Below are 26,632 nucleotides of genomic sequence, written 5' to 3'. Positions count from 1 at the left end.
CATGCGTAATATCAGAGGGAGAGGAATCTTAATGAGTCAGTCACCAGAATCATACATCCATCACCATTCACACATCTAGCAAGAATAGCCTATATTAGCGCATGGCCGGGACCTTCCAGATCTCTGACATGGACCAATCAGATCAGGAGAAGGACCTGAGCACGTGACTCCCGACCTCCAATGGGAGATCGTCTCATGAGCTTGCTCCGAGGAGCGGCAGAGGGACTTAGCCTCAGGAGTAACTTGCTGCGAAGCAGTATGTGAGGCTCTGGACTCCTGCTGTGTAGCCGCAGGAATCCGACCCCTAGCAATTTCCATCTGTTTTCTATTCCATTTGCACAACAGCATGTGAAATTGATTGTCAAACAGTGTTGCTTCCTAAGTGGACAGTTTGATTTCACAGAAGTTTGATTTATTTGGAGTTATATTATGTTGTTTAAGTGTTCCCTTTATTTTTTGAGTAGTGTGTGTATGTATGTATATATATATGTGTATATATATATATATATATATATATATATATATATATATATATACATACAGGGTGGGCCATTTATATGGATACACCTAAATAAAATGGGGATGGTTGGTGATAACTTCCTGTTTGTGGCATATTAGTATATGGGAGGGGGGAAACTTTTCAAGATAGGTGGTGACCATGGTGGCCATTTTGAAGTTGGCCATTTTGAATCCAACTTTATTTTTTCCAATGGGAAGAGGGTCATGTGACACATCAAACTTATTGAGAATTTTACAAGAAAACAATGGTGTGCTTGGTTTTAACGTAACTTTATTCTTTATTTACAAGTTTATGACCACTTATAAAATATGTTGAAAGTGCTGCCCATTGTGTTGGATTGTCAATGCAACCGTCTTCTCCCACTCTTGACACACTCCAGAAGCCATGGAGAAAAAGAACTGGACTGTTGCTCAGTGGTCCAAGGTGTTATCAGATGAAAGTAAATTTTGCATTTCATTTGGAAATCAAGGTCCCAGAGTCTGGAGGAGGAGTGGAGAGGCCACAATCCAAGCTGCTTGAGGTCTAGTGTGAAGTTTCCACAATCAGTGATGGTTTCAGGAGCCATGTCATCTGCTGCTGTAGGTCCACTGTGTTTTATCATGACCAAAGTCAGCGCAGCCGTCTACCAGGAAATTTTAGAGCACTTCATGCTTCCCTCTGCCGACAAGCTTTTTGGAGATGGACATTTAATTTTCCAGCAGGATTTGGCACCTGTCCACACTGCCAAAAGTACCAATACCTGGTTTAAAAATAACAGTATCACTGTGCTTGATTGGCCAGCAAACTCGCCTGACCTTAACCCCATAGAGAATCTATGGGTATTATAAAGAGGAAGATGAGAGACACCAGACCCAGTAATGCAGATAAGCTGAAGGCTGCTATCAAAGCAACCTGGGCTTCCATAACACCTCAGCAGTGGCTGATCGCCTCCATGCCACGCCGCATGGATGCAGTAATTGATGCCAAAGGAGCCCGACCAAGTAGTGAGTGCATTTACTGAACATACATTTCAGTAGGCCAACATTCGGATTTTAAAATCATTTTTCAAGCTGGTGTTATACAGTATTCTAATTTACTGAGATAATGACTTTTGGGTTTTCATTGGGTGTAAGCCGTAATCATCAAAAATAACACAAATAAACACTTGAAATAGATCACTGTTTGTAATGACTATATAATATGAGTTTCACTTTTTGTATTGAAGAACTGAAATAAATTAACTTTTTGATGACATTCTAATTTTGGGAGAAGCACCTGTATATATGCAGCAAACAAAAAGAGCATTTAGTCTAATATGTTTTTGATGTGTATTTTTGGTGCTTTACCAGAACTGAACCTTTATTCACTTATTCCAGTGCATTAGGCTTAGCGGGCATCTGGGAGACCTAATTTTCATCTAGCGTTTTATTCAGTCTAGACCGGTTTACTTTTACCCTTCGTTTCTAGGTTTAATGTTTTACCATTATGGCTTCACACCAAAACCCACAACAGTGACAATTTACCGCCAGTTGTTTCACTTTCCTGTTTTTTTTTTACATTTCTTCAGAAGAAAAGAATGTATTCAACCACACAATCTTTTCCTTTTAAGTGCTAACCACAATTTAACACCTTGCTGTGAGGAGGTGTTATGGTTAGTATTACAGAGTTGTGAGATTTCATAGGCGAGATCTAACCTCAGAAATCTGAAGGCATAGGTATCGTGGAACATATTCACACTAATAATCTTGTATCACTGAATACAAGGATATTCTGGCTGGTGGCACTTATTCAGAAGGAGCAGGTTGCTGTGCTTGCAGGTACTTTGAACATTTGCTATTTTTTAACTATTATTTTAGTCATTTCATAGAACCGATGTGATAAACAAAGGTATTGGAGGTAATCCGATACCATTTTTTTCCCCTGGACAGCAGCATTAAACTGTAGACCATGTATAGTATTTTTAGACACAGCTTTCATTGTCTATACTGAAGTGAGATCTGTCTTTAAAAAGGCTTTTCTTGTAAAGTAAACCCCTGCCCATGTGGCAGACTGTGCCTTATCCCCTTGTCTGCACCCCTAGCTGTGTGTGGCTCCTGGTCTGGCAGTCCAAGCCTGCCCATGCATTATTTTAAGGGAATTTATATGAATGTCCATCTATGTAATGCTTCACTCCTCTAGCGGAGGCTTCCTCTTTAATAACAGCTGATCACCCAGGGTATTGCAGCCGGACTTTCAGCCATCAGGAGTGGACTGTGTCAGCTTCTAGTTAAGAAGTGGTTATGGCCTACACAGTGTTCGATATAGCGGTAATGCAGCATATAGGAACTGTAGAGCAGGAAGATTAGGGAACACCCTGTATATTTAGACTTGCGCCATGACTCTCATTACTCTAATGAACCATGCCAGGAACATCTTGGTGTTTGTACCATGCTGTGTGCCATCTTGAATTGGTACTGTGAACACTGCACTCTACATTTCTATACAGTCGTATTGTTTAGCAGTACATTGGTGTCCAGACATTCGCTCCACTGTCTCAATGATGCGTCTTGTATGACCTGCAAAAAAATTGAGAAGAGGAAAGCGACAACTGTGTAGCACATATTTTAGACTAAAAGCAGGCAACATTATTCAACAAGCTGCAAGTGGCAAGACAACGGCAGGTCCCGGGCAGACAAATATGGTGACATCATCACGCCATGACTCGCGTCCTATGCATTTCATGGTGCAATGGCTTCATCGCTCTGCTTTGGACCTGCCGTTCTGTAGGACACAGGACTAACGCGGCCTACAGCCAATAGATCAAGGAGCAGCAGTGCAGAGAGATGGTGTCTGCATGCTCTGCCGCAGAGGTAAACTGGATCTGAGTGCTGCACACAGGTGGGCCCGTCAGAGCGAGGGGCCCAGGACAACCGCACCCTCTGCCCCCTGGTAGCTACGGTACTGGTAGACAGGAAAAATGAGCAATTGTAAGTTATATAATATGATGACTGCAATATATTAAGAGGATAAACCTTTTCATGGGAGAGTTTCTTTAATAAAATTTGTTCAATGTCAGAAATCCTCACTTGGATTTACTTCAGGCTGCTCTGGGGTTTGTGCAGATACAGGAAGCGGCGGTGTCGTACGAGGGGCGATCCAAAAGTAATTATAATCGGTTTTCTATTGCACACAGAAATTAAAATAAATTGTTTTCTTCTGTCTTAGGTACCCACTAGTCCAGGAAAAAAAAATCACTTAAATAGGCCATGATTCCCGGGAGCTACATTCATTTGAATATGAACTGCCAAGGAGTGAACATCAAAATGGAAAAAAACGAGCTCAGAGCTGTCATCAAATACCTCTGCTTGAAAAAAATGTCTACCAAAGACATACACAGCGACTTGGTGGAAACATTGGGGGACTCTTCTCCTCCATATTCCACAGTTGCACGCTGGGCCAAGGAATTTAAGCTGGGACGAACATCGATGGAAGATGAACATCACGAAGGACGCCCATCCACGTCCCTCAATGAAGAAAACGTGAAAAAAGTTGAAGAAGTTGTGTTGGCAGATCGAAGAGTGACTATCAGGCATGTAGCTGAGGTCAGAGGGATCTCATATGGCAGTATTCAAAGAATCCTTGCAAAAGAATTGCATATGAGAAAGGTCTCCGCGCGTTGGGTGCCAAAAATGTTAACCGACGAGCAAAAGAAGAAACGAGTTGACATTTCAATAGCAAATCTCAAAGTTCCAAGCAGACAAGGAGAATTTTTTGTCACGTTTTTTGACCATGGATGAGACCTGGATCCACCACTTTGATCCCGAAACTAAACAACAATCGATGACATGGAAACGAGCCGACGAACCGACGCCGAAGAAATTCAAAGTGTCAAGCTCAGCAGGGAAGGTTATGGCGTCCGTTTTTTGGGACGCTGAAGGAATTATTATGGTGGACTATTTGGAGAAGGGAGCCACTATTACGGGCTCCTACTGCGCAGAACAAATAAGAAGATTGCGGGAGGCTATCAAGGAGAAAAGGCGCGGCAAACTGCTGGCTGGAGTGCTGTTTCACCAAGATAACGCACCGGCTCACAAAGCTGCAGTTGCCATGGCTACCATTCAAGAAGTGGGCTTTGAACTGGTGGAACACCCCCCCTATTCGCCAGATCTAGCCCCCAGTGACTTCTTTCTCTTTCCTCGGCTCAAGGAACACCTCCAGGGCAAGAAATTTGACGACAATAGCAACGTGATAACCGCTGTTGGGGAGTTTTTTGAGGGTCAAGATCAAGAATTTTTTTTGAAAGGAATTCTAAGTTTAGAAAAGAGATGGATTAAATGTATAGACTTGTTAGGAGACTGTAGAAAAATAAAATTTTTTTTTTACTATATTCATTGTGTTTATTATTGATTATCATTACTTTTGGATCGCCCCTCGTAATTCCCATTGCTGCCGGACCTATGCTGTCTTCAACTGGTTGGAGCGGTCAGAGGACTCGAGAGGCGCAGCAGTGAATGTTTTCTGATGACATAGTCGCCTAACTGCTGCAGTCAATCACAGGCCACAGCTGTTTGGTGGCTGGTGGAACGGCATCACTACTGCTTCCTTTCTCTACGTAGACCACAGATCAACTTCCGCTGGAGCTGGGTATGTGCTGGTAGGCAGGTATGACTGAGATTGTTGTATTTGACATATCCCATCCCGTGGGCAAAATTTTGCCTGGACAACTCCTCCAAGTATGTTACCGTTATGGCTGTGATAATTAGTTGTCTTCTTTAAATGTCATTGTTGATGGCGTTTATATAATTGGTGGACTGGTTTTTTTTTAACTTCAACAATGTATTTCTTTTCTTTCTCCAGTTCAAAAACCGTTTATCCTGCAGAAGAAATCATATAATTTTAATTCTACGCTCTACTGGGACTACAACGTGACTTCAGTCACTCCCTATTTTCAAGTGGAATACAAGTATTACAAGTGAGGAATGTTTTATTATGTTTTGTTGTTAAATCCTCCATAGTGATGAAAAATATTCAGGATTGAGAGTCCTCAGTAGTTGATACCTTTTAATGGCTAACTGAAAAGATGGTAATACATTGCAAGCTTTCGAGACTACTCAGGTCTCTTCATCAGCCTCTCCCATATTGATAGTTCTGCTTCACGTCACTTGTCTTATCTATTGCATTTTTTCTAGGCTGTATTGTGCATAAATATGTGACTTCAGATTTTGTATTAGTCTAGCCTGATGAAGAGACCTGAGTAGTCTCGAAAGCTTGCAATGTATTACCATCTTTTCAGTTAGCCATTAAAAGGTATCAACTACTGAGGACTCTCAATCCTGAATATTTTTCTATCTACTGGCTAACACGGTACAAAGATATACATCTTTCCTGTACCATAGTGATGAATACACCAAACATGCAATGTAAATGTGACCAAGCCAAGATACTGGACAACCCTTTATAAATAGCTCATCTGTGCAGTCTAAGTTTAAAAAAAATGCATACCAATCTCCAATGTCATCCCTGTGTCCTCCAGCAGTCCCATGAAATTGTTATGTCACGTAACCGCTGCAAGCAATCAGTGATCTCTGATCGCCTGCATCCTTCACTATTCAGGCAGAGCGGACTTCCTTTGATGGAATACTGAGTGGCTGCTGATTGATTGCAGCGGTTATGTGACATAACAATTTCACGTCCTTGCTGGGGGACACAGCGACAACATCCGAGAAACTCTGCCGGTCCTGGAGGTATCTATGCAGGTTTTTATTTTAGACTGCAGAAGTTTGCTATTCATAAGAGGTTTTCCAGAAGTGGTTAACTCTTTCCAGTAAAATTCAAACATCGCTCTACTTGCCTGTGGAGCTTAATAAAGCTCCACAGACAAGGGGAAAGAGGCTCTGCTGAGCTGCTGGCTGGGGTGCTGCCACAGTCCTCCCAATTAATCCCAAATATGCCAAAATGTCAACACTTTACTATGTTCCTATCAACAACAATGGAAACCAGATCCCAAATACTACTATGTAGCCAAAGATCAAAAACAGAGCATTTGATAAAAAATTCTCTTTTATTTAATCACAATATAAAATGTAAAAATTTCCTAATTCATGTTTACAAAAAAGTGCAAGAAAAAAGGAGAACAATAAACTCCCATCAATATAAAAACTGCTGCATGGCTCAGGACCATATGGCTACAAATCATGAAACATAACACACATGGTACAAATGATTTATAAACAGATGTGTTCTGATTAACCAAATATTTAATAATGGCCACACTAGCCACCATAAGTTAACCATAAGGCACCAGACACCGCTACTACTCAGGCTGAACGCAACCTATATATCCTGATCCTCACAATTAAAAGACTCTTATTCAAACCCACAGTAGTGGGAGTTAAATATTATCAGGACTGCTGCATACAGACCGCCAGCAAGGTGAAACCTAATGAATATAATTCATGATGGGAGCCACAAGGGCCTTTACCTGGATCCTAGCAGCGTGTTATGTTTCATGATTTGTAGCCATATGGTCCTGAGCCATGCAGCAGTTTTTATATTGCTGGGAGTTTATTGTTCTCCTTTCTTCTTGCACTTTTTTTGTAAACATGAATTATGGAATTTTTACATTTTATATTGTGATTACCGTATATACTCTAGTATAAGCCGACCAGAGTATAAGCCGACCCCCCTAATTTTGCCACAAAAAACTGGGAAAACTTATTGACTCGAGTATAAGCCTAGGGTGGGAAATGCTCCATAGATTATTCCCCCATAAGAAGCTCCATAGATTATTCCCCCATATACTGCCCCCATAAGAAGCTCCATAGATTGTTCCCCCATATGCTGCCCCCATTAGAAGCTCCATATTGTTCCCCCATATACTGCCCCCATTAGAAGCTCCATATCGTTCCCCCATATACTGCCCCCATTAGAAGCTCCATATTGTTCCCCCATATACTGCCCCCATTAGAAGCTCCATATTGTTCCCCCATATGCTGCCCCCATTAGAAGCTCCATATTGTTCCCCATATGCTGCCCCCATTAGAAGCTCCATATTGTTCCCCCATATACTGCCCCCATTAGAAGCTCCATATTGTTCCCCCATATGCTGCCCCCATTAGAAGCTCCATATTGTACCCCCATATACTGCCCCCATTAGAAGCTCCATATTGTTCCCCCATATACTGCCCCCATTAGAAGCTCCTTAAGATTATTCCCCCATATGCTGCCGCTGCTGCAGCATGTAAAAATAAAAAAAATGACATACTCACCTCTCCGTCGCTGGGTGTCAGATTCTCACCTGTCCTGCGTCCATGGCTGCTCACCGCTATCTGCCACGTCATCAGTCAGTGACGTCCAGACTGCAGGGGGCGCGGCGCGCACTAATCACGTCACCGCGCCCTCTGCTGTCTCAAGTCACTGACCGATGACAGACAGCAGCAAGCAGCGATGGACACAGGACAGGTGAGTATCGCTATACTTACCCGTCCTGACGCTGTGTCTTGAGCCCCCAGCTTCTCCGCGCTCTCTCTTCCTGCCTTCAGCGGTCACGTGGTGCCGCTCATTAATATGCGCATATTCATGAGTTTTAATGAGCGGCACCACGTGACCGCTGAAGGCAGGAAGAGAGAGCACGGGGAGAAGCTGGGGGCTCAAGACACAGCGTCAGGATGGGTAAGTATGACCTGACACCCCCGCCCCCCTCCCCCTCTGACCCCCCGGTGTATATGACTCGAATATAAGCCGAGAGGGGGACTTTGAGCCCAAAAAAACGGGCTGAAAATCTCGGCTTATATTCGAGTATATACGTAAATAAAAGAGAATTTTGTATCAAATGCTCTGTTTTTTGATCTTTGGCTACATAGAAGTATTTGGGATCTGGTTTCCACAGTCCTCCCAAAGCTGAGGGGAAAAAAGGCTTGAGTGAGGAACCTAGTGGCCAAGTGGTTTTGCGCAGTAGTGCAGTGCAGTGGAGTGGTGGTGGTGCACTCAACCACCTACTTGCCTGTGGAGCTTTATTGCATCATCCCAGCCAACAGTTAGGTATAGCAATGTTTGAAAAAGACCCGGACAGGGTCAAAACATCCTCCTTAGACATTGCCTTACTAAGGATCATTGTGTACAAGGATCAAACTAGTTGGTTCTGACGACCACCATAGACTGGGAAGAAATCTCAAGTCTTTGGACTCCAGATTATAGCCTTGTCTTGTAAAATAAAATATATTGATGCTCCACAGTATATAACGCAAAAATCATAACCCCGATCCACCAAGACCGGTGCTTTGGTGAGCGTGCATGGTAGAGGTCGGGATCGTGCACAAATCACTGACTAGGGTGAGATTTCTGGTGTAAGGAGTTCCACAGCTTGTCATGAATTAGACGATCTGTGGCGTCATGCACTGCCGTGACCCTGGCACACCCTAGCATAACCCATTTTGGCGTAACTAGCGTGAAAACGTCAACAGTTGCAAATATTTTGAATACCTCTAAAATTTTGCGACTTTTCCAAGCAATTTACAACAGAATTCTGGTGAAATTGCTTTGATGAAGCAGCGCCTATGTGTATTTCCATAACGCGGACACAGAAAGGAGAAGACCTTTCTATACTATGTTCTCTTTGTGTGGTTAAAATATGTAAAAAGGAACCAACCACTGACTTGTGAGGAAATGAGAGAAAATGATTGTTCGGTTTCCAATATATTAACTGCTTGCTTTCCATTGCAGAAATAGCTGGACGATTGTAGAGACTTGTCAGAATATTTCCCATAATTACTGTGATCTTTCTGGAGAGATTGTCGAACCCTTTTTTCATTATGATGTTCGAGTGAAAGCTTTGGTAGGCTCTGAGATGAGTGACTATGAAAAGATTGAATTCTCCCTGATAGACGATGGTAAGTAATGATGAATTGGGTTTTCCAGATGGTGTGGGACCCCGTTCGTTTATAATGTGAACATTCTGCACGTAACGCAGGGTGCTTGCGGCTGGGGAGGCAGTGATGTTAGAAGTGATCACATACTGCACAGACCTTTCTGTGCTGCTACAATCTCTTGGATTATCGCCATAGCTGACTGCAGATATAGTCCCAGCTCTCACACTTGGTTACAGTCAGTACCTGGAAAAATTTCCCTAACCTACAATCTCAAGAGCACAAAGGGACTTGCCAAACAATCACACTGCATGAATAACCCTGTCACGCAACAGGATCTGACGATTTCCTTCCAAACTCTACAGGAAGTATGGGGATATATTTATCCAGGGCTCTTCAATACAGTCACAAAATTATTTGCCAAGATTTTGGTACAGTCAAAAGAGCTAAGGATCAAGCAGAAGTATTGCTCTTTCCCCAGTAAAAGTTCGAAAACCTCCTTCTCAGATAAAAGATTGCGTTTCAGGATATATTTGATGAGGTTGTCTCATTACCTTCAGCAGGAGTGTAGCACCTTCCTGCCACCCATCTTGTTCTCTTCTTGGGGCCTGTATGCTTTTGGTGAGTGTCATTTCAGACTAATGGCATTGTTACCCTGTTAGCCTGAACTGTGCACTCCCCATAACGAGGCAGCTTTGTCTTGCAGCATCGGAGGAGCGTAGTTGCACTAGAGCTGGGTATATTGGAAGCTAACACTGCTCCATTGATCCGGCCAGTTTCACGGGAGCTGTTACATGCTCTATTGTCAAAAATAAAGTGCATACAAGCACTGTGCATGTTCTTCAAAGTGGTCCGTAACCTAATCAACAAGAGATGAAAAACAAGATTATAAATCCCACCATTCTAAAGAGTGAAGAGTATTTGTCATAATTAAATTGCTAAGTTGCTTGTTTTTACAATAACTTAGCAATTTTGCCCATTGAGGAACTTGAGAATAACCCTTTAAAGTGAACCTGTCATGTCTCCAAACACTATTAAACTGCAGACATAGGGTTAATCTACAGATTCATTTCCTTCCAAAGCTGCCGGGCCACTGACCTGAAGGCCGCTGATCTGAAAACCCAGCTATCGGGAGGAAATGAACTTTAATTTTCCTGATTTTCAGTCAGAGTGGCATTTAACATGTTAACAGTCGTGGCTAGATTGTGATACCACCTGCAGCTGTAAGGGACATGCATGGAATATAGTATGTCTGGGGCATCCATGGTGCAGTGTGTGTCTGGGGGCGTACATGGTGCATAGTGTTTGTCTGGGGCATACGTGGTGCTCAGTGCGTGTCTGGGGCATACATGGTGCAGTGTGTGTCTGGGGGCGTACATGGTGCATAGTGTTTGTCTGGGGTGTACGTGGTGCTCAGTGCGTGTCTGGGGCGTACGTGGTGCTCAGTGCGTGTCTGGGGGCGTACATGGTGCATAGTGTTTGGGGCGTACGTGGTGCTCAGTGCGTGTCTGGGGCGTACGTGGTGCTCAGTGCGTGTCTGGGGCGTACGTGGTGCTCAGTGCGTGACTGGGGGCGTACATAGTGCAGTGTGTGTCTGGGGGCGTACATGGTGCATAGTGTTTGTCTGGGGTGTACGTGGTGCTCAGTGCGTGTCTGGGGTGTACGTGGTGCTCAGTGCTTGTCTGGGGGCGTACATGGTGCATAGTGTTTGGGGCGTACGTGGTGCTCAGTGCTTGTCTGGGGCGTACGTGGTGCTCAGTTCGTGTCTGGGGCGTACGTGGTGCTCAGTGCGTGACTGGGGGCGTACATGGTGCATAGTGTGTGTCTGGGGTGTACGTGGTGCTCAGTGCGTGTCTGGGGGCATACATGGTGCATAGTGTGTGTCTGGGGCGTACGTGGTGCTCAGTGCGTGTCTGGGGGCATACATGGTGCATAGTATGTGTCTGGGGCGTATGTGGTGCTCAGTGCGTGTCTGGGGGCGTATATGGTGCATAGTGTGTGTCTGGGGCGTACGTGGTGCTCAGTGCGTGTCTGGGGGCATACATGGTGCATAGTGTTTGTCTGGGGCGTACGTGGTGCTCAGTGCGTGTCTGGGGGCATACATGGTGCATAGTGTGTGTCTGGGGCGTACGTGGTGCTCAGTGCGTGTCTGGGGGCATACATGGTGCATAGTGTGTGTCTGGGGCGTACGTGGTGCTCAGTGCGTGTCTGGGGGCATACATGGTGCATAGTGTGTGTCTGGGGCGTACGTGGTGGTCAGTGCGTGTCTGGGGGCGTACATGGTGCATAGTGTGTGTCTGGGGCGTACGTGGTGCTCAGTGCGTGTCTGGGGCGTACGTGGTGCTCAGTGCGTGTCTGGGGCATACGTGGTGCTCAGTGCGTGTCTGGGGCATACGTGGTGCTCAGTGCGTGTCTGGGGCATACGTTGTGCTCAGTGCGTGTCTGGGGCATACATACACCGTGTTCCAAATTATTATGCAAAAAATATTTCCTCATATTTTCTCTAAATTACCTATATGAATGGCAGTCATTGTTATTTTCCAGTCATCTAATATTCTAGTATAATTGCAATGTTTTTGAACAAACTGCCTATGAAAACAGTATATTTTTAAAAATAAGAAACACTCAAAATGCATGTTCCAAATTATTATGCACAGCAGAGTTTTCAACCTTTTTATTTTTATTTTGAACAAAAAATGGTCAGTTGTGAAATTGTATGCATTATCAGCTTATTACAAAATGAAATCAAACAGTTTTCAAGTCAAAACTTTATTCTAGGTGATTTTACATTTGCACATAAGCCCCTTTGTTCGAAAGAAGCTTCTGAACTCTCTCGTCCATTGAATTTGTCAGTTTTTGGATGGTTTGTGCTTCAATTGTTTTGCATGTGGACAGAATACCCTCCCAGAGCTGTTGCTTAGATGTGAACTGCCTCCCGCCATCATAGACACTCCTTTTGATGATGCTCCAGAGGTTCTCAATGGGGTTGAGGTCAGGGGAAGATGGTGGCCACACCATAAGTTTGTCCTCTTTTATGCCCATAGCAGCCAGAGATGCAGATGTGTTATTTGCAGCATGAGACGGTGCATTATCATGCATGAAAATGATCTTGCTGCGGAAAGCACGGTTCTTCCTCTTGAATCATGGCAGGAAGTGCTGTTTTAGAAACTCCACATAGATTATGGAGTTCATCTTTACCCCTTCAGGGATCCTAAAGGGGCCGACAATCTCTCTCCCCATGATTCCAGCCCAAAACATTACTCCACCTCCTCCTTGTTGGCGCCTTAGCCGTGTTTTCATGGGGTGTCCATCAACCAGCCATCCTCCACTCCATCCATCTGGACCATCGAGCGTTGCACGGCACTCATCGGTGAACAAAACAGTTTGGAAGTCAGTCTTCATGTATCGTTTGGCCCACTGGAGCCGATTCTGCTTGTGTGCAGTGGATAGAGGTGGTCGACAGGATGGCTTACGCACAGCTGCAAACCTCTGAAGGACCCTGCACCTTGTTGTTCGGGGGACGTTGGAGGCACCAGCAGCTTCATAAACTTGGCATTTTTGCAGCTGCTCGTTTTACCTGACGCAATTGCCTGTTGGAAAGAGTCCTCAATTTTTCCTTATCAGCACGCACACGTGTGTGCTGGGAATCAGCTACATACTTCTTGATTGTGCGATGATCACGATGAAGTGTCTTGGCAATGTTGATTGTAGTCATGCCTTGACCTAAATACTCCACAATTTGTTGCTTCTCAGCAGCCGACACATCCTTTTTCTTTCCCATTTTGGCAACAAATGTAGGCTGCTTAATAATGTGGAACAGCCTTCTTAAGTAGTCTTGCCTTTATTTGGACACACCTGCCAAACTAATTTGCACAGGTATCTGCAATTGCTTTCAGTGATATAAAGAGCCCTGACACACATCACCATCAATGAGTTTAAACGACAAACAAAAAAATTCTAACCTTATCACTCCTAAACTCTTTCTGCATAATAATTTGGAACACAGTTTAGTGCTCAGTGCGTGTCTGGGGTGTACGTGGTGCTCAGTGCGTGTCTGGGGCGTACATAGTGCTCGGTGTGTGTGAGGCGTACGTGGTGCTCAGTGCGTGCCTGGGGTGTACATGATGCTCAGTGCGTGTCTGGGGCGTACGTGGTGCTCAGTGCGTGTCTGGGGTGTACATGGTGCTCAGTATGTGTCTGGGTTGTACATGGTGCTTAGTGTGTGTCTGGGGCATACGTGGTGCGCTGTGTGTCTGGGGCACACGTGGTGCACAGTGTGTCTGGGGCATACGTGGTGCACAGTGTGTGTCTGGGGCATACGTGGTGCTCAGCATGTGTCTGGGGCGTACATGGTGCTCAGTGGGTGTCTGGGACGTACATGGTGCTCAGTGCGTGTCTGGGGTGTACATGGTGCACAGTGTGTGTCTGGGGTGTACGTGGTGCACAGTGTATGTCTGGGGTTTGCGTGGTGCTCAGTGCGTGTCTAGGGCGTACATGGTGCTCAGTGCGTGTCTGGGACGTACATGGTGCTCAGTGCGTGTCTGGGGTGTACATGGTGCACAGTGTGTGTCTGGGGTGTACGTGGACACAGTGTGTGTCTGGGGTTTGTGTGGTGCTCAGTGCGTGTCTGGGGCATACATGGTGCACAGTATGTGTCTGGAGCATACGTGGTGCATAGTGTGTGTCTGGGGCATACATGGTGCACAGTATGTGTCTGGAGCATACGTGGTGCACAGTGTGTGTCTGGGGCATACATGGTGCACAGTGTGTGTCTGGGGCAGACGTGGTGCTCAGTGTGTGTCTGGGGCGTACGTGGTGCACAATGTGTGTCTGGGGCGTACATAGTGCAGTGTGTGTCTGGGGGCGTACATGGTGCATAGTGTTTGTCTGGGGTGTACGTGGTGCTCAGTGCGTGTCTGGGGCGTACGTGGTGCTCAGTGCGTGTCTGGGGGCGTACATGGTGCACAGTATGTGTCTGGAGCATACGTGGTGCATAGTGTGTGTCTGGGGCATACATGGTGCACAGTATGTGTCTGGAGCATACGTGGTGCACAGTGTGTGTCTGGGGCATACATGGTGCACAGTGTGTGTCTGGGGCAGACGTGCTCAGTGCGTGTCTGGGGCGTATGTGGTGCACAATGTGTGTCTGGGGCGTACATGGTGCACAGTGTGTGTCTGGGGCAGACGTGATGCTCAGTGCGTGTCTGGGGCATACGTGGTGCACAATGTGTGTCTGGAGCATACATGGTGCACAGTATGTGTCTGGAGCATACGTGGTGCACAGTGTGTGTCTGGGGCATACATGGTGCACAGTATGTGTCTGGAGCATACGTGGTGCACAGTGTGTGTCTGGGGCATACATGGTGCACAGTATGTGTCTGGGGCATACATGGTGCACAGTGTGTGTCTGGGGCATACATGGTGCACAGTATGTGTCTGGAGCATACGTGGTGCACAGTGTGTGTCTGGGGCATACATGGTGCACAGTGTGTCTGGGGCGTACATGGGGCTCAGTGCGTGTCTGAGGCATACATGGGGCTCAGTGTGTGTCTGGGGCGTACATGGGGCTCAGTGCGTGTCTGGGGCGTACATGGGGCTCAGTGCGTGTCTGGGGCGTACATGGGGCTCAGTGCGTGTCTGAGACATACATGGGGCTCAGTGTGTGTCTGGGGCGTACATGGTGCACAGTGTGTGTCTGGGGCATACATGGTGCACAGTGTGTGTCTGGGGCATACATGGTGCACAGTGTGTGTCTGGGGCATACATGGTGCACAGTGTGTGTCTGGGGCATACATGGTGCACAGTGTGTTTCTGGGGCGTACATGTTAATGGTGAAAATACTAATTCAAATAGCAATTGTATAACTCAGCGCTGAAAATATGACTTATTATTCAGTTGTTGGAGATCCCAGGGGAATGCTAGTTCATCGTTGCGAAGACTGTGGGGCTGTTGGCCATCAGTCATTGCTTATGAAGCACTCTGGGGATATGTCTACATCAGGTAACATACTCCCATTGTTTTCAATAAGAATTTGCTCCATCCATGTGACATGTCACTTACTGAAGTGCAGCCTGTGTATAAAGCCGTGTTAGGTAGCTGCCTGAGGATAAGTGACATTGAGAACAAGATGGCACACTGTTGGGTGGGAATATGAAATGATATAAAATGCTAACATCTTTTTCTTCCACAGTTAAATACTTTTCTGTTGCAGTTCTTCACTTTTCACATTTTATTATGCAGTATTTTATTATGCAGGTGTTTTATCTCTGTAGGTATTATTGGACCCCCTAAAATGAATGCATCTGTCAATGGAAAGTTTCTAAGCATTGATATTTGGTACCCAGATGTTCCACATGTTGACGGGAAACAGAATATAGGAGACTATTTGGAGGACCTTAAATATGAAATATATTATGGAAAAGAAATGGAGGTATTTTATTATAAATGATTGTATAAAGAAATATTAAAATTAAGTTAGGCTTGGATTTTTGGATGATAGAACAAACACAATAGGCTGACACCTCTGGTGAAATCTAATATGTTGATCCTTCATTCCACTGACATCTCTCATTAGGGGTAGTAAGGATCTGGCATCGGGCATCTTGGATTTCATCATGCTCAGTTTTTCCATTCCCTGAAATCTGTCATGGAAGAAGAGTTTGTCTCTAAAGTCAAATTACAATTTAATCAGAAATTGAACTTATACACAGTAAATATTTTGTTGATGCATAACTACATAATAAAAATAGAATTTAAAAGTTATCAGTAAAAACAATGAGAGCAAGGGGAGGCAGATGGGAGACGAAAAAACAATGCAGAGAGTCGCCACAAGATGGCAGAATACTACCAATAGTTAGGATAACTACTATGTGTAGACTCATGTAGATAATCATAACATTAATTAGAATGCAATTCTACACGTTAAGATATATAGAGAGTTGGTGCAATGTATTGTACGAAAGGAAAATCAATAGTGAAGAGATAAAGATGCATTATAATCAAACATACCCCAAAATAATAGAATGTGTCACCACATCGGCCTCCACCTCCTACCCCAACGCGTGTTTCGACACTAATTACTTTGGGGGGGTCTATGGCACCGTATTGGTCTGACGTCTTTATGTTAATAGCTGCTGCTATGAAGCGCACACAACATGTTAGACTGTCTATATAAAAATACCAGAAGGAAGTGTGAACTTCGATACAATAAAAATAAGTATATAATCTAAAATAAGTGCAACATAAATAAGAATCTAGAAAATGTATTGCAAATCTCATAAACATATTGTCCGTTTTTTATTTTTTCCGTCTACTACTAGTAGTGCCAAAAATTGCACAGATTGAAAAGTACCATCTAAAATTGTGCCAAAATTGCGGGACATTCTTCTCCAAATAAGAAAACTGGCGAGAAATGATGGCATGTTTCAGCTGTAAATGTATTTTTAGGCTCCTTTATTAGAAGCAATGCTTAGAAAATAAAAACAAAACGCAAAACGTACATTTGCTGATAGCAGGCGTGAAAAGAATTTCAACATTAGGTGATTCAAAATGCGCCCGTATTACAAAGAGGCTAGTGCCAATTACAGGGGGTGTTTCCATCTCCAAGATCCTATCCCAATATATAGAAGGTGTAGTAAATAATAATAATATTAGCAAATCTCCAATATATAAACATAAACATGGGACAACATCGTTAAGTGACATAGCTTATTAGGGCCCCGTCACACATAGCGATCTTGCTAGCGAGATCGCTGCTGAGTCACAAGTTTTGTGACACAACAGCGATCTCACCAGCGAGATCGCTGTGTGTGACAGCAATCAGCGACCGGCCCCCCTGCCGGTATCGCTGATCGCTGCAAGAAACCTCTGGACATTTTTTTTCGTCGCTGATCTCCCGCTGGCCACCACGCACCCGCTGCGTGTGACAGGCAGGAGACCAGCGATCAGCTGGTAACTAACGTACACATCGGGTACCCAAGGGACGCGCGTCCCTTGGGTACCCGATGTGTACGTTAGTTACCAGCGAGTTACACGTGCCACTGGGGACCAGGAGCCCGCGGAGTGTGTACCTGCCGCCGCACGCTGGGTACCAGGAGGCAGCAGGACGCCGCCAGGAGAGGCCGGGGATGCAGGCGCGCCCTCTGCTCGTGGAGGACTGGAACAGCAGGCACACTTGTCCGCTGCTCCCGGGCTCGCTCCTCACCTCAGCGTCGGTGTGCTGATCGCTGGTGAAGCTGTCTGTGTGACAGCTCACCAGCGATCACATAGCGACTTACCAGCGATCCTGACACGTTGATATCGTTGTCGGGATCGCTGGTAAGTCGCTATGTGTGACTCCAGCTTTAGAGACTATACTACATTAGTTTCTAATTAGAGGCATTTGCTAATATTATTAGCAAACCCCTTAAGGGGTTCATTAGGATAAGGGATAACCTCTTAAAAAAATTAAAAGAAAAAAGAGAGATAATCTTATAAATGTGCCCATGCTATGTACTCATGTGACTCCTTCAGTTAAGAAAAAAAAAACATTTTCTTTGTAAAGTGTTTTTCAGTTGGAGGAGGCTGATGGGCAGATTTTATCTGGTCTCACATAGGAATAAGGACCACAAAATCATGTCTCCAAAGCATTTGGCAAGATAATGTGCACAGCCGCTCTAACCTCATTAGTGTTGCAACCAGTTTCACACTTTTAATTTAGTTGCCGGTTGCATGATCAACCACAGCTCCGCCCAAATGTGGGATGGTTGACCCACATTCTTATGAAGAGCTCTTGGACCTCCAACGAGCATCACGTTTTTACCTATCCTGTAACTATACAGTAACTTGCTAGATATTCTAGTTGGTCACTTATAATCTTGGTGCAAACCATTTAATACAGGAGGTTGCAGTATTCAGAAACCACCTTTATCATCCAGAGCAGAGAGCTACTATAAAGAACAGGTCTTGCTCTATGGCCTTGTATAATAAACGGGCTGTCCAATGGTATAAATCTGTGCCATTTAGAACTTTAAAATTCCTGCAGTAATAATTGGGCAACCTGTTTAACCCACTGGGCCCTCAAGAGGATCTCTTTTTGTCTCCTCTCTCTTTCGCTTTTCATCTATAGCAGAGCTGTGCAAAGTGCGACCCTCGATCTGTTCCTGTCCAGCCAGTGGCCTGGGACAGACAAGGGTGGAGATGGTAGCCTCTGCATGCCACACCACGCAACCACCCCTCCACTACATCTTTGACTTGCCACAGTAGGTGCGATGACCTCACTAAATCGCACCCTCTGCGCCAGTCTGAAAAAGGCACAGGCCGGAGTATCAAGGGAACGAGGTTAGGTGAGGATTTTTTTTTGTCAAGCAGTTCTTGGAGGAAGTTGAGGGGGAATTACAGTATGCTTGTGTGGGGCAAGTCATACTATGTGGGAGGCATCATACTATGTAAAGGGAGCTGTGGGACCATCATACTGTGTGTTGGGGAAATGTAGGGTCCATCATTCTGTGTGTGGGGTCCATCATACTGTGTATGAGAGGACTGTTGGGGGCATTACACTATGTGTTAAAAGCTGTGGGGTCATCATACTGAGTGTGGGGCCAATGTTACTGTGTGTGTGGGAACTGTGTAAGTTATCATCTTGTGTGGGCATGTATGACGACACTCATACTGTTTGGGGAGCTGTGGGGCATAACAGGAGCAGTACAATTTATAAACTTTATAAAAAGCAGTCACTTATATGGTTTTAGCTGTTAAAGGTAAGAATTCATGTTACAATAAATCCTATTGTTACATGTATTAGCAGTATCAGGTAGTTTAGATCGGACGCCATGTCACATTTGTAGAGCCACTGAAGTGGCTAAACAGTGGAAACCCCCCACAAGTGACCCCATTTTGGAAACTAGACCCCCCAAGGAACTTATCTAGATGTGTGGTGAGAACTTTGAACCCACAAGGGCTTCACAGAAGTTTATGACGTACAGCCGTACAATTAAAAAATCCTATTTTTTCCACAAAAATGATCTTTTCACCCCCAATTTTTATTTTCCCAAGGGTAACAGGACCCTAAAAGTGATTGTGCAATTTGTCCTGAGTACGCTGATACCCCATATGTGGGTGTAAACGACTATTTGGGCACATGGCAGAGCTCGGAAGGGAAGCAGCGCCATTTGATTTTTTTGGCTGGAATGAGATCGGACGCCATGTCGCATTTGGAAAGCCCCTGATGTGCCAAAACAGTGGAAACCCCCCACAAATGACACCATTTTGGAAACTAGACCCCCCAAGGAACTTATCTAGATGTGTGGTGAGCACTTTGAACCCCCCCAGTGCTTCACTGCAGGTCCCTGGATTCAATATGGCAGCGGGGACCTTCGGGGGCCTGCAGGGAGCCGGCTTCCTCACTTCCTCGTCGTGTTTGATCGCAGTGTGCCAGGGGTTAACGTGCCGGGGGCGGTCCGTGACCGCCCCTGACACATAGTGCCGGGTGTCAGCTGTGATAATCAGCTGACACCCGGCCGCGATCAACGGCGCTCCCCCCGTGAGCGCCGCTGATCACTATGACGTACTATCCCGTCCATGGGCATAGGGGCCCGGGTCCCATGGACGGGATAGTATGTCAGATGTCAGGAAGGGGTTAATTATGCTCAAATGAAGTGATACAAATGATTATAAAATAATATAATGAGCAGACTAATGTTCAGCCCTCTACTACTGTCATGGCCTCCTATGTGACCTTTTGAGAAAAGTTGCCTACCCTTGATCTTTAACATCTGTCGACCTGCATGGACCAATTTGTGACTTGAATGTGACCCAGAAGCAAGATTGGGATGGAGTGACATGATTCAGAATCAGCTGTGTGGCAGCCATTCTATCCAAGTTAGATTTTGCCGTTTCAAACTGCAGGAAAAGAGCTGACTTGTAGGCTCAAAGTCTTCATGTTATACGTTGAGTAATGAATATACATATATATATTTTTTTATCTCAGGAAACCGAAGATTGTGATTATTTTGGATGCAGCATCGATCTTTTAATTCAAAACCAATCCAGGGTTTGTTTTTCGGCACAAGGAAAATCGTCTGGAGTCCCCATGACTATAGAACGATCAAAAGAAGTTTGCATAAATACTACGGTGATAAGTGGTAAGCAATCTATATTCTTATATACCTACACATGTACATGCACAGACAATGATAGGTTTGGCATAAGATTTCAGCAGTCTAATATCCAAAATTCTGAAAAATAATTTTTTTAGCCCTCTATTTTTTATTTTCACAAGGCTAACAGGAGGAATTGGACCCCAAAAGTTGTTGTGCAATTTGTCCTGAGTACACCGATACCCCATATGTGGGGGGAACCACTGTTTGCGCGCATGGGAGAGCTCAGAAGGGAAGGAGCGCCATTTTGGAATGCAGACTTTGATGGAATATTCTGCAGGCATCATGTTGCGTTTGCAGAGCCCCTGATGTGCCTAAACTGTAGAAATCCCCCACAAGTGACCCCATTTTGGAAACTAGACCCCCAAGGAGCTTATCTAGATGTGTAGTGAGCACTTTGAACCACCAAGTGCTTCACAGAAGTTTATAAAGCAGAGCTGTGAAAATAAAAAATCATTTTTTTTCTCAAAAAATGATTTTTAGCCCACAATTTTTTATTTTCACAAGGGTAACAGGAGAAACTGGACCCCAAAAGTTGCTGTACAGTTTGTCCTGAGTATGCTGGTACCCCATATGTGGGGGGGACCACTGTGTGGGCACACGTCGGGGGTCGGAAGGGAAGTAGTGACGTTTTGAAATGCCGACTTGATGGAATGGTCTGCGGGCCTCATGTTACGTTTGCAGAGCCCCTGATGTGCTTAAACAGTGGAAACCCCCCACAAGTGACCCCATTTTGGAAACTAGACCACCCAAGGAACTTATCTAGATGTGTGTTGAGCACATTGAACTCCCAAGTGCTTCACAGAAGTTTATAACGCAGCCGTGAAAATAAAAAATCATTTTTTTTTCCTCAAAAATAATTGTTTTAGCATCCAATTTTTTATTTTACCAAGGGTAACAGGAGAAATTAGACCCCCAAAGTTGTTGTGCAAGTTTTCCTGAGTACGCTGATACCCCATATGTGGGAGTAAACCACTGTTTGGGCACACGTCGGGGCTCGGAATGGAGGGAGCATTGTTAGACTTTTTGAACGCAAAATTGGCTGGAATAAATGGTGGCGCCATGTCGCGTTTGAAAACCCTGTGATGTGCCTAAACAGTGGAAACCCCTCAATTCTAACTCCAACCCTAACCCCAACACACTCCTAACCCTAATTCCACCTCTAACCCTAACCACAAGCCTAACCCTAAGCCCAACCCCAACCCACCCCTAGCCCTAATCTTAGCCGTAATATCAACCCTAATCCCAACCCTAATTTCAACCCTAACCCTAATTCCAACCCTATTTCTAACCCTAATTCTAACCCTAATTCCAACCCTAATCCTAATTTCAACCCTAACCCTAATTCTAACCCTAATGGAAAAATAAAAATATTTTCTTTATTTTATTATTTGTGCCTGCCTATGGGGTTATAAGGGGGGCTGTTTCACTTTTGACAGCCAATCAGAGCGATCTTAGCCATGGGGGGGCTAAGCCACCTCCCCCTGGGGTGAAGCACAAAGGGTCTTGTGCCTGCGGGTCGGGTGACATTCAGTGACCCCGGTCACCCGACCCGCTGGAACGCGATCCCCCATGACACAGCATATCCGTCACAGGTCGGATTGGCACCGACTTTCATGACGCATGCGCTGTGTCACAGGTCGGGAAGGGGTTAGATATTAATTTTCACAAACATGCAGTAAGGAAAAATGACCTGCAGGTGGCACCACAGTACCCCAAAGCATACTACAAACACATTTGTATACATGCACTGCTTTTTCCCTGATTACTTCGCCCAACACACACACATGATACACCATTTGAAAGGTAAACTTGCTCCCTTCAGCAAGAAAACAGCCAAACAAACCACACATTCACAATTGTATCACTAAATACAGTTTAAACATTCATTTTCATAAACTTGCAGAAAGACACAATGAACTGCAGGTGGCAACCAATCACGAAGCATCTTTCATTTCACCAGAGCTGTTTAAAAGAAGCTGATCTGTGATTGCTTGCTATGAGCAACAGTTTTCTTTGCAACCAATCACTAAGCATCTTTAATTTCACCAGAGCTGTTTAAAAGAAGCTGAGCTGTGATTGGTTGCTATGAGCAACAGTTTTCCCACTCGACAACACCTCAGCAAACACTGACTGGGTGGGAGAAATCTAGCATCCTTGGGAACAAAGCTCCCAGCCATTGTCTGCCCCCCAGAAAGGAGCAGAGAGCACAGGACAGAAATTAATCTCCCTGTCCATGTACCCATCACACATCCTTCATCACATAGGCACATCTTCCCTCTTAAAGGGATCTCCAGTATGGAAGTTAGGGTAAATCCCTCAGCGCTCTGATACTGACCCCAGGCTTCTATTAAAGGGATCATTGGTATGGAAGTTAGGGCAAATCCATCCAGCGCTTTGGTTTTGACCCCAGACCTCTCTTAAAGGGATCCCCGGTATGGAAGTTAGGACCGTTCCACTCAGTGCTGTGGTTCTAACCCCAGGGTCTCTTAAAGGGATCATTGGTATGGAAGTTAGAGAAATTCCACTAAGTGCTCTGATTCTGACCCCAGGCCTCTCTTAGAGGGATCCCCAGTATGGAAGTTAGGACCGTTCCACTCAGCTCTGTGGTTCTGACCCCCCAGGGTCTCTTAAAGGGATCATTGGTATGGAAGTGAGGGCAAATCCACTCTGTGCTTTGGTACTGACCCCAGGCCTCTTTTAAAGGGATCTCCTGAATGGAGGTTAGGGCCTTTCCACTCAGCGCTCTGATTCTGACCCCAGGCCTCACTTAAAGGGATCATTGGTATGGAAGTCAGGGCAAATCGATCCAACGCTTTGGTTCTGATGACAGGCCTCTCTTAACGGGATCCCCGGTATGGAAGTTAGGGCCATTCCACTCAGCGCTCTGGTTCTGACCCCAGGCTGACGGGATGATGTGGCATATTAGGGGTAGTAGTCCGGTGGCTCTGGCTGATGGGATGATGTTGGATATTAGGGGTAGTAGTTCGGCAGCTGTGACAGGATGATGTGGGATATTAGGGGTAGTAGTCCAGCAGCTGTGACGGGATGATGTGGGATATTAGGGGTAGTAGTCCGGCGGCTGTGACGGGATGATGTGGGATATTAGTGATAGTTGTCCGGTGGCTCTGGCTGACGGGATGTTGTGGGATATTAGGGGTAGTAGTCCGGCGGCTGTGACGAGATGATGTGGGATTTTAGGGGTAGTAGTCCGGCAGCTGTGACGGGATGATGTGGGATATTAGTGGTAGTAGTCCGGTGGCTATGGCTGACGAGATGATGTGGGATATTAGGGGTAGTAGTCCGGTGGCTATGGCTGACGAGATGATGTGGGATATTAGGGGTAGTAGTCCGGCAGCTGTGACGGGATGATGTGGGATATTAGGGGTAGTAGTCCGGCGGTTGTGACGGGATGATGTGGGATATTAGTGGTAGTAGTCCGGTGGCTATGGCTGACGAGATGATGTGGGATATTAGGGGTAGTAGTCCGGTGGCTCTGGCTGACGGGATGATGTGGGATATTAGGGGTAGTAGTCCGATGGCTGTGACGGGATGATATTAGGATATTAGTGGTAGTTGTCCGGTGGCTCTGGCTGACGGGATGGTGTGGGATATTAGGGGTAGTAGTCCGGTGGCTCTGGCTGACGGGATGATGTTGGATATTAGGGGTAGTAGTCCTGCAGCTGTGACGGGATGATGTGAGATATTAGGGGTAGTAGTTCGGCAGCTGTGACGGGATGATGTGGGATATTAGGGGTAGTAGTCCGGCGGCTGTGACGGGATGATGTGGGATATTAGTGGTAGTAGTCCGGTGGCTATGGCTGACGAGATGATGTGGGATATTAGGGGTAGTAGTCCGGTGGCTCTGGCTGACGGGATGATGTGGGATATTAGGGGTAGTAGTCCGATGGCTGTGACGGGATGATATTAGGATATTAGGGGTAGTAGTCCGGTGGCTCTGGCTGACGGGATGTTGTGGGATATTAGGGGTAGTAGTCCGGCGGCTGTGACGAGATGATGTGGGATTTTAGGGGTAGTAGTCCGGCAGCTGTGACGGGATGATGTGGGATATTAGTGGTAGTAGTCCGGTGGCTATGGCTGACGAGATGATGTGGGATATTAGGGGTAGTAGTCCGGTGGCTATGGCTGACGAGATGATGTGGGATATTAGGGGTAGTAGTCCGGCAGCTGTGACGGGATGATGTGGGATATTAGGGGTAGTAGTCCGGCGGTTGTGACGGGATGATGTGGGATATTAGTGGTAGTAGTCCGGTGGCTATGGCTGACGAGATGATGTGGGATATTAGGGGTAGTAGTCCGGTGGCTCTGGCTGACGGGATGATGTGGGATATTAGGGGTAGTAGTCCGATGGCTGTGACGGGATGATATTAGGATATTAGTGGTAGTTGTCCGGTGGCTCTGGCTGACGGGATGGTGTGGGATATTAGGGGTAGTAGTCCGGTGGCTCTGGCTGACGGGATGATGTTGGATATTAGGGGTAGTAGTCCTGCAGCTGTGACGGGATGATGTGAGATATTAGGGGTAGTAGTTCGGCAGCTGTGACGGGATGATGTGGGATATTAGTGGTAGTAGTCCGGTGGCTATGGCTGACGAGATGATGTGGGATATTAGGGGTAGTAGTCCGGTGGCTCTGGCTGACGGGATGATGTGGGATATTAGGGGTAGTAGTCCGATGGCTGTGACGGGATGATATGGGATATTAGTGGTAGTTGTCCGGTGGCTCTGGCTGACGGGATGATGTGGGATATTAGGGGTAGTAGTCCGGCGGCTGTGACGGGATGATGTGGGATATTAGTGGTAGTTGTCCGGTGGCTCTGGCTGACGGGGATGATGTGGGATATTAGGGGTAGTAGTCCAGTAGCTCTGGCTGACGTGATGATGTGGGATATTATAGTGAATGGAGCTATGCGGAGTGGGCGGGGCTATACACTCAGCTTTATATATATATATAGATATAATCATTATAATTTGTTATAACTAACCGTAGTTAGTTACTATGCCTGGGCAGCACCGGGCTCTTCAGCTAGTTTTTTATATTTGTGAAATGAACTGCCAATAAATGGACTAGTTTTTAGAAATCCAGGTCAGTGCCTGAAATATAATTGTATTTTTTTTTTGCATCTAGGTACATCTAAGAATCTCCAAGCCGCAATTATTTCCATTGTATTTGTGGTAATAGTTATAGTTATTTTATCTATCTTCATCATAAAGAGAAAAATAAAAGCCAAGTCCGTGCTCCCAAAGTCATTGGTACGTTATTTTTTTATATAATTCATTACTGTTGTGATTTAGAGGGGCAAAAATAATCTTGTATCACTCTGCCTTGGGCAAATGTAATTTTTTGCACTTTTAATTTGATCCTATCTTACTCATAAAAGTATGTTCATTCAGAGGCTTTTTTTTTTTTTACTTGGATTTTGAAGCGGATCCATGTCAAAATACATTAAAAAAGAAAAAACTCTATGAACAGACATTAACTCTTTATTTTTCCACTGACATAGGCGTATGAGTACTTGATTTTTGATAGATAATAAGTACTTTTGAATTATACAGTTTTCTTTTTATACCATATAATGTACTAAAAAATGGAGAATAAAATCAAAGTGCAGTAAAATGAAAAAATAAACCCAATGTATTTTGGGTTGTGTTTTTACTGCATACAGTCAGCAGTAAAAATGACGTGGCAACCTGATTCTAAAGGTCAGTATGATCATGATAATATCAAATTTGTATTTTTTTATATTTTAGTGGTTAAAGGGGAAACTGCAGCAGGTTTCTGCTATGTAATCTGAGAGCACCATGGTGTAGGAGATGAGACCCTGAATCCAGTGTGTTTTGCTAGTTCAATAAAATCAATGTTTTATGAGCAGGAGATTATCACTAGAGGACTAGTTGTTGCATGCCTCCTGATCCAACCACGTCCCCAGCACCGATTTGCAGCTTTCTGTCAATGTATATTGTAGGCAGAAAGCTGCCAATTAGTGATGTGGTCGGGGTTATACACAGGTCATCATTCAGAGAACTGGTAGATCTACAGCAGATCGTATCACTGCTGCACCCAGTAAACTAAAGCTAGTTTCACACTATCGTTTTGAGGCGCAGCGCACACTCGCCGTGAAGCTTCAACCCCTGCC

At 45.2% G+C, this 26,632-nt stretch overlaps 1 protein-coding gene across 1 annotated transcript in view; it reads left to right on the top strand.

Annotated features, from left to right (window-relative positions):
• IFNGR1 (interferon gamma receptor 1) overlaps positions 1 to 26,632 on the top strand; it is a 59,061-nt gene that overhangs the window by 15,382 nt on the left and 17,047 nt on the right. Inside the window, exons 2-6 of the mRNA XM_073575897.1 lie at positions 5,336 to 5,450; positions 9,200 to 9,366; positions 15,615 to 15,772; positions 20,309 to 20,462; positions 25,624 to 25,748. Of these exons, the coding sequence (XP_073431998.1) occupies positions 5,336 to 5,450; positions 9,200 to 9,366; positions 15,615 to 15,772; positions 20,309 to 20,462; positions 25,624 to 25,748 (719 nt within the window). The remainder of the gene's footprint in view (positions 1 to 5,335; positions 5,451 to 9,199; positions 9,367 to 15,614; positions 15,773 to 20,308; positions 20,463 to 25,623; positions 25,749 to 26,632) is intronic.

The sequence above is a fragment of the Dendrobates tinctorius genome, unplaced genomic scaffold (assembly GCF_039654945.1).
Source record: "Dendrobates tinctorius isolate UK_male_01 unplaced genomic scaffold, ASM3965494v1 ptg000046l, whole genome shotgun sequence".
Classification (NCBI taxonomy): domain Eukaryota; kingdom Metazoa; phylum Chordata; class Amphibia; order Anura; family Dendrobatidae; genus Dendrobates; species Dendrobates tinctorius.
This window is presented reverse-complemented; position numbering and strand designations above follow the sequence as displayed.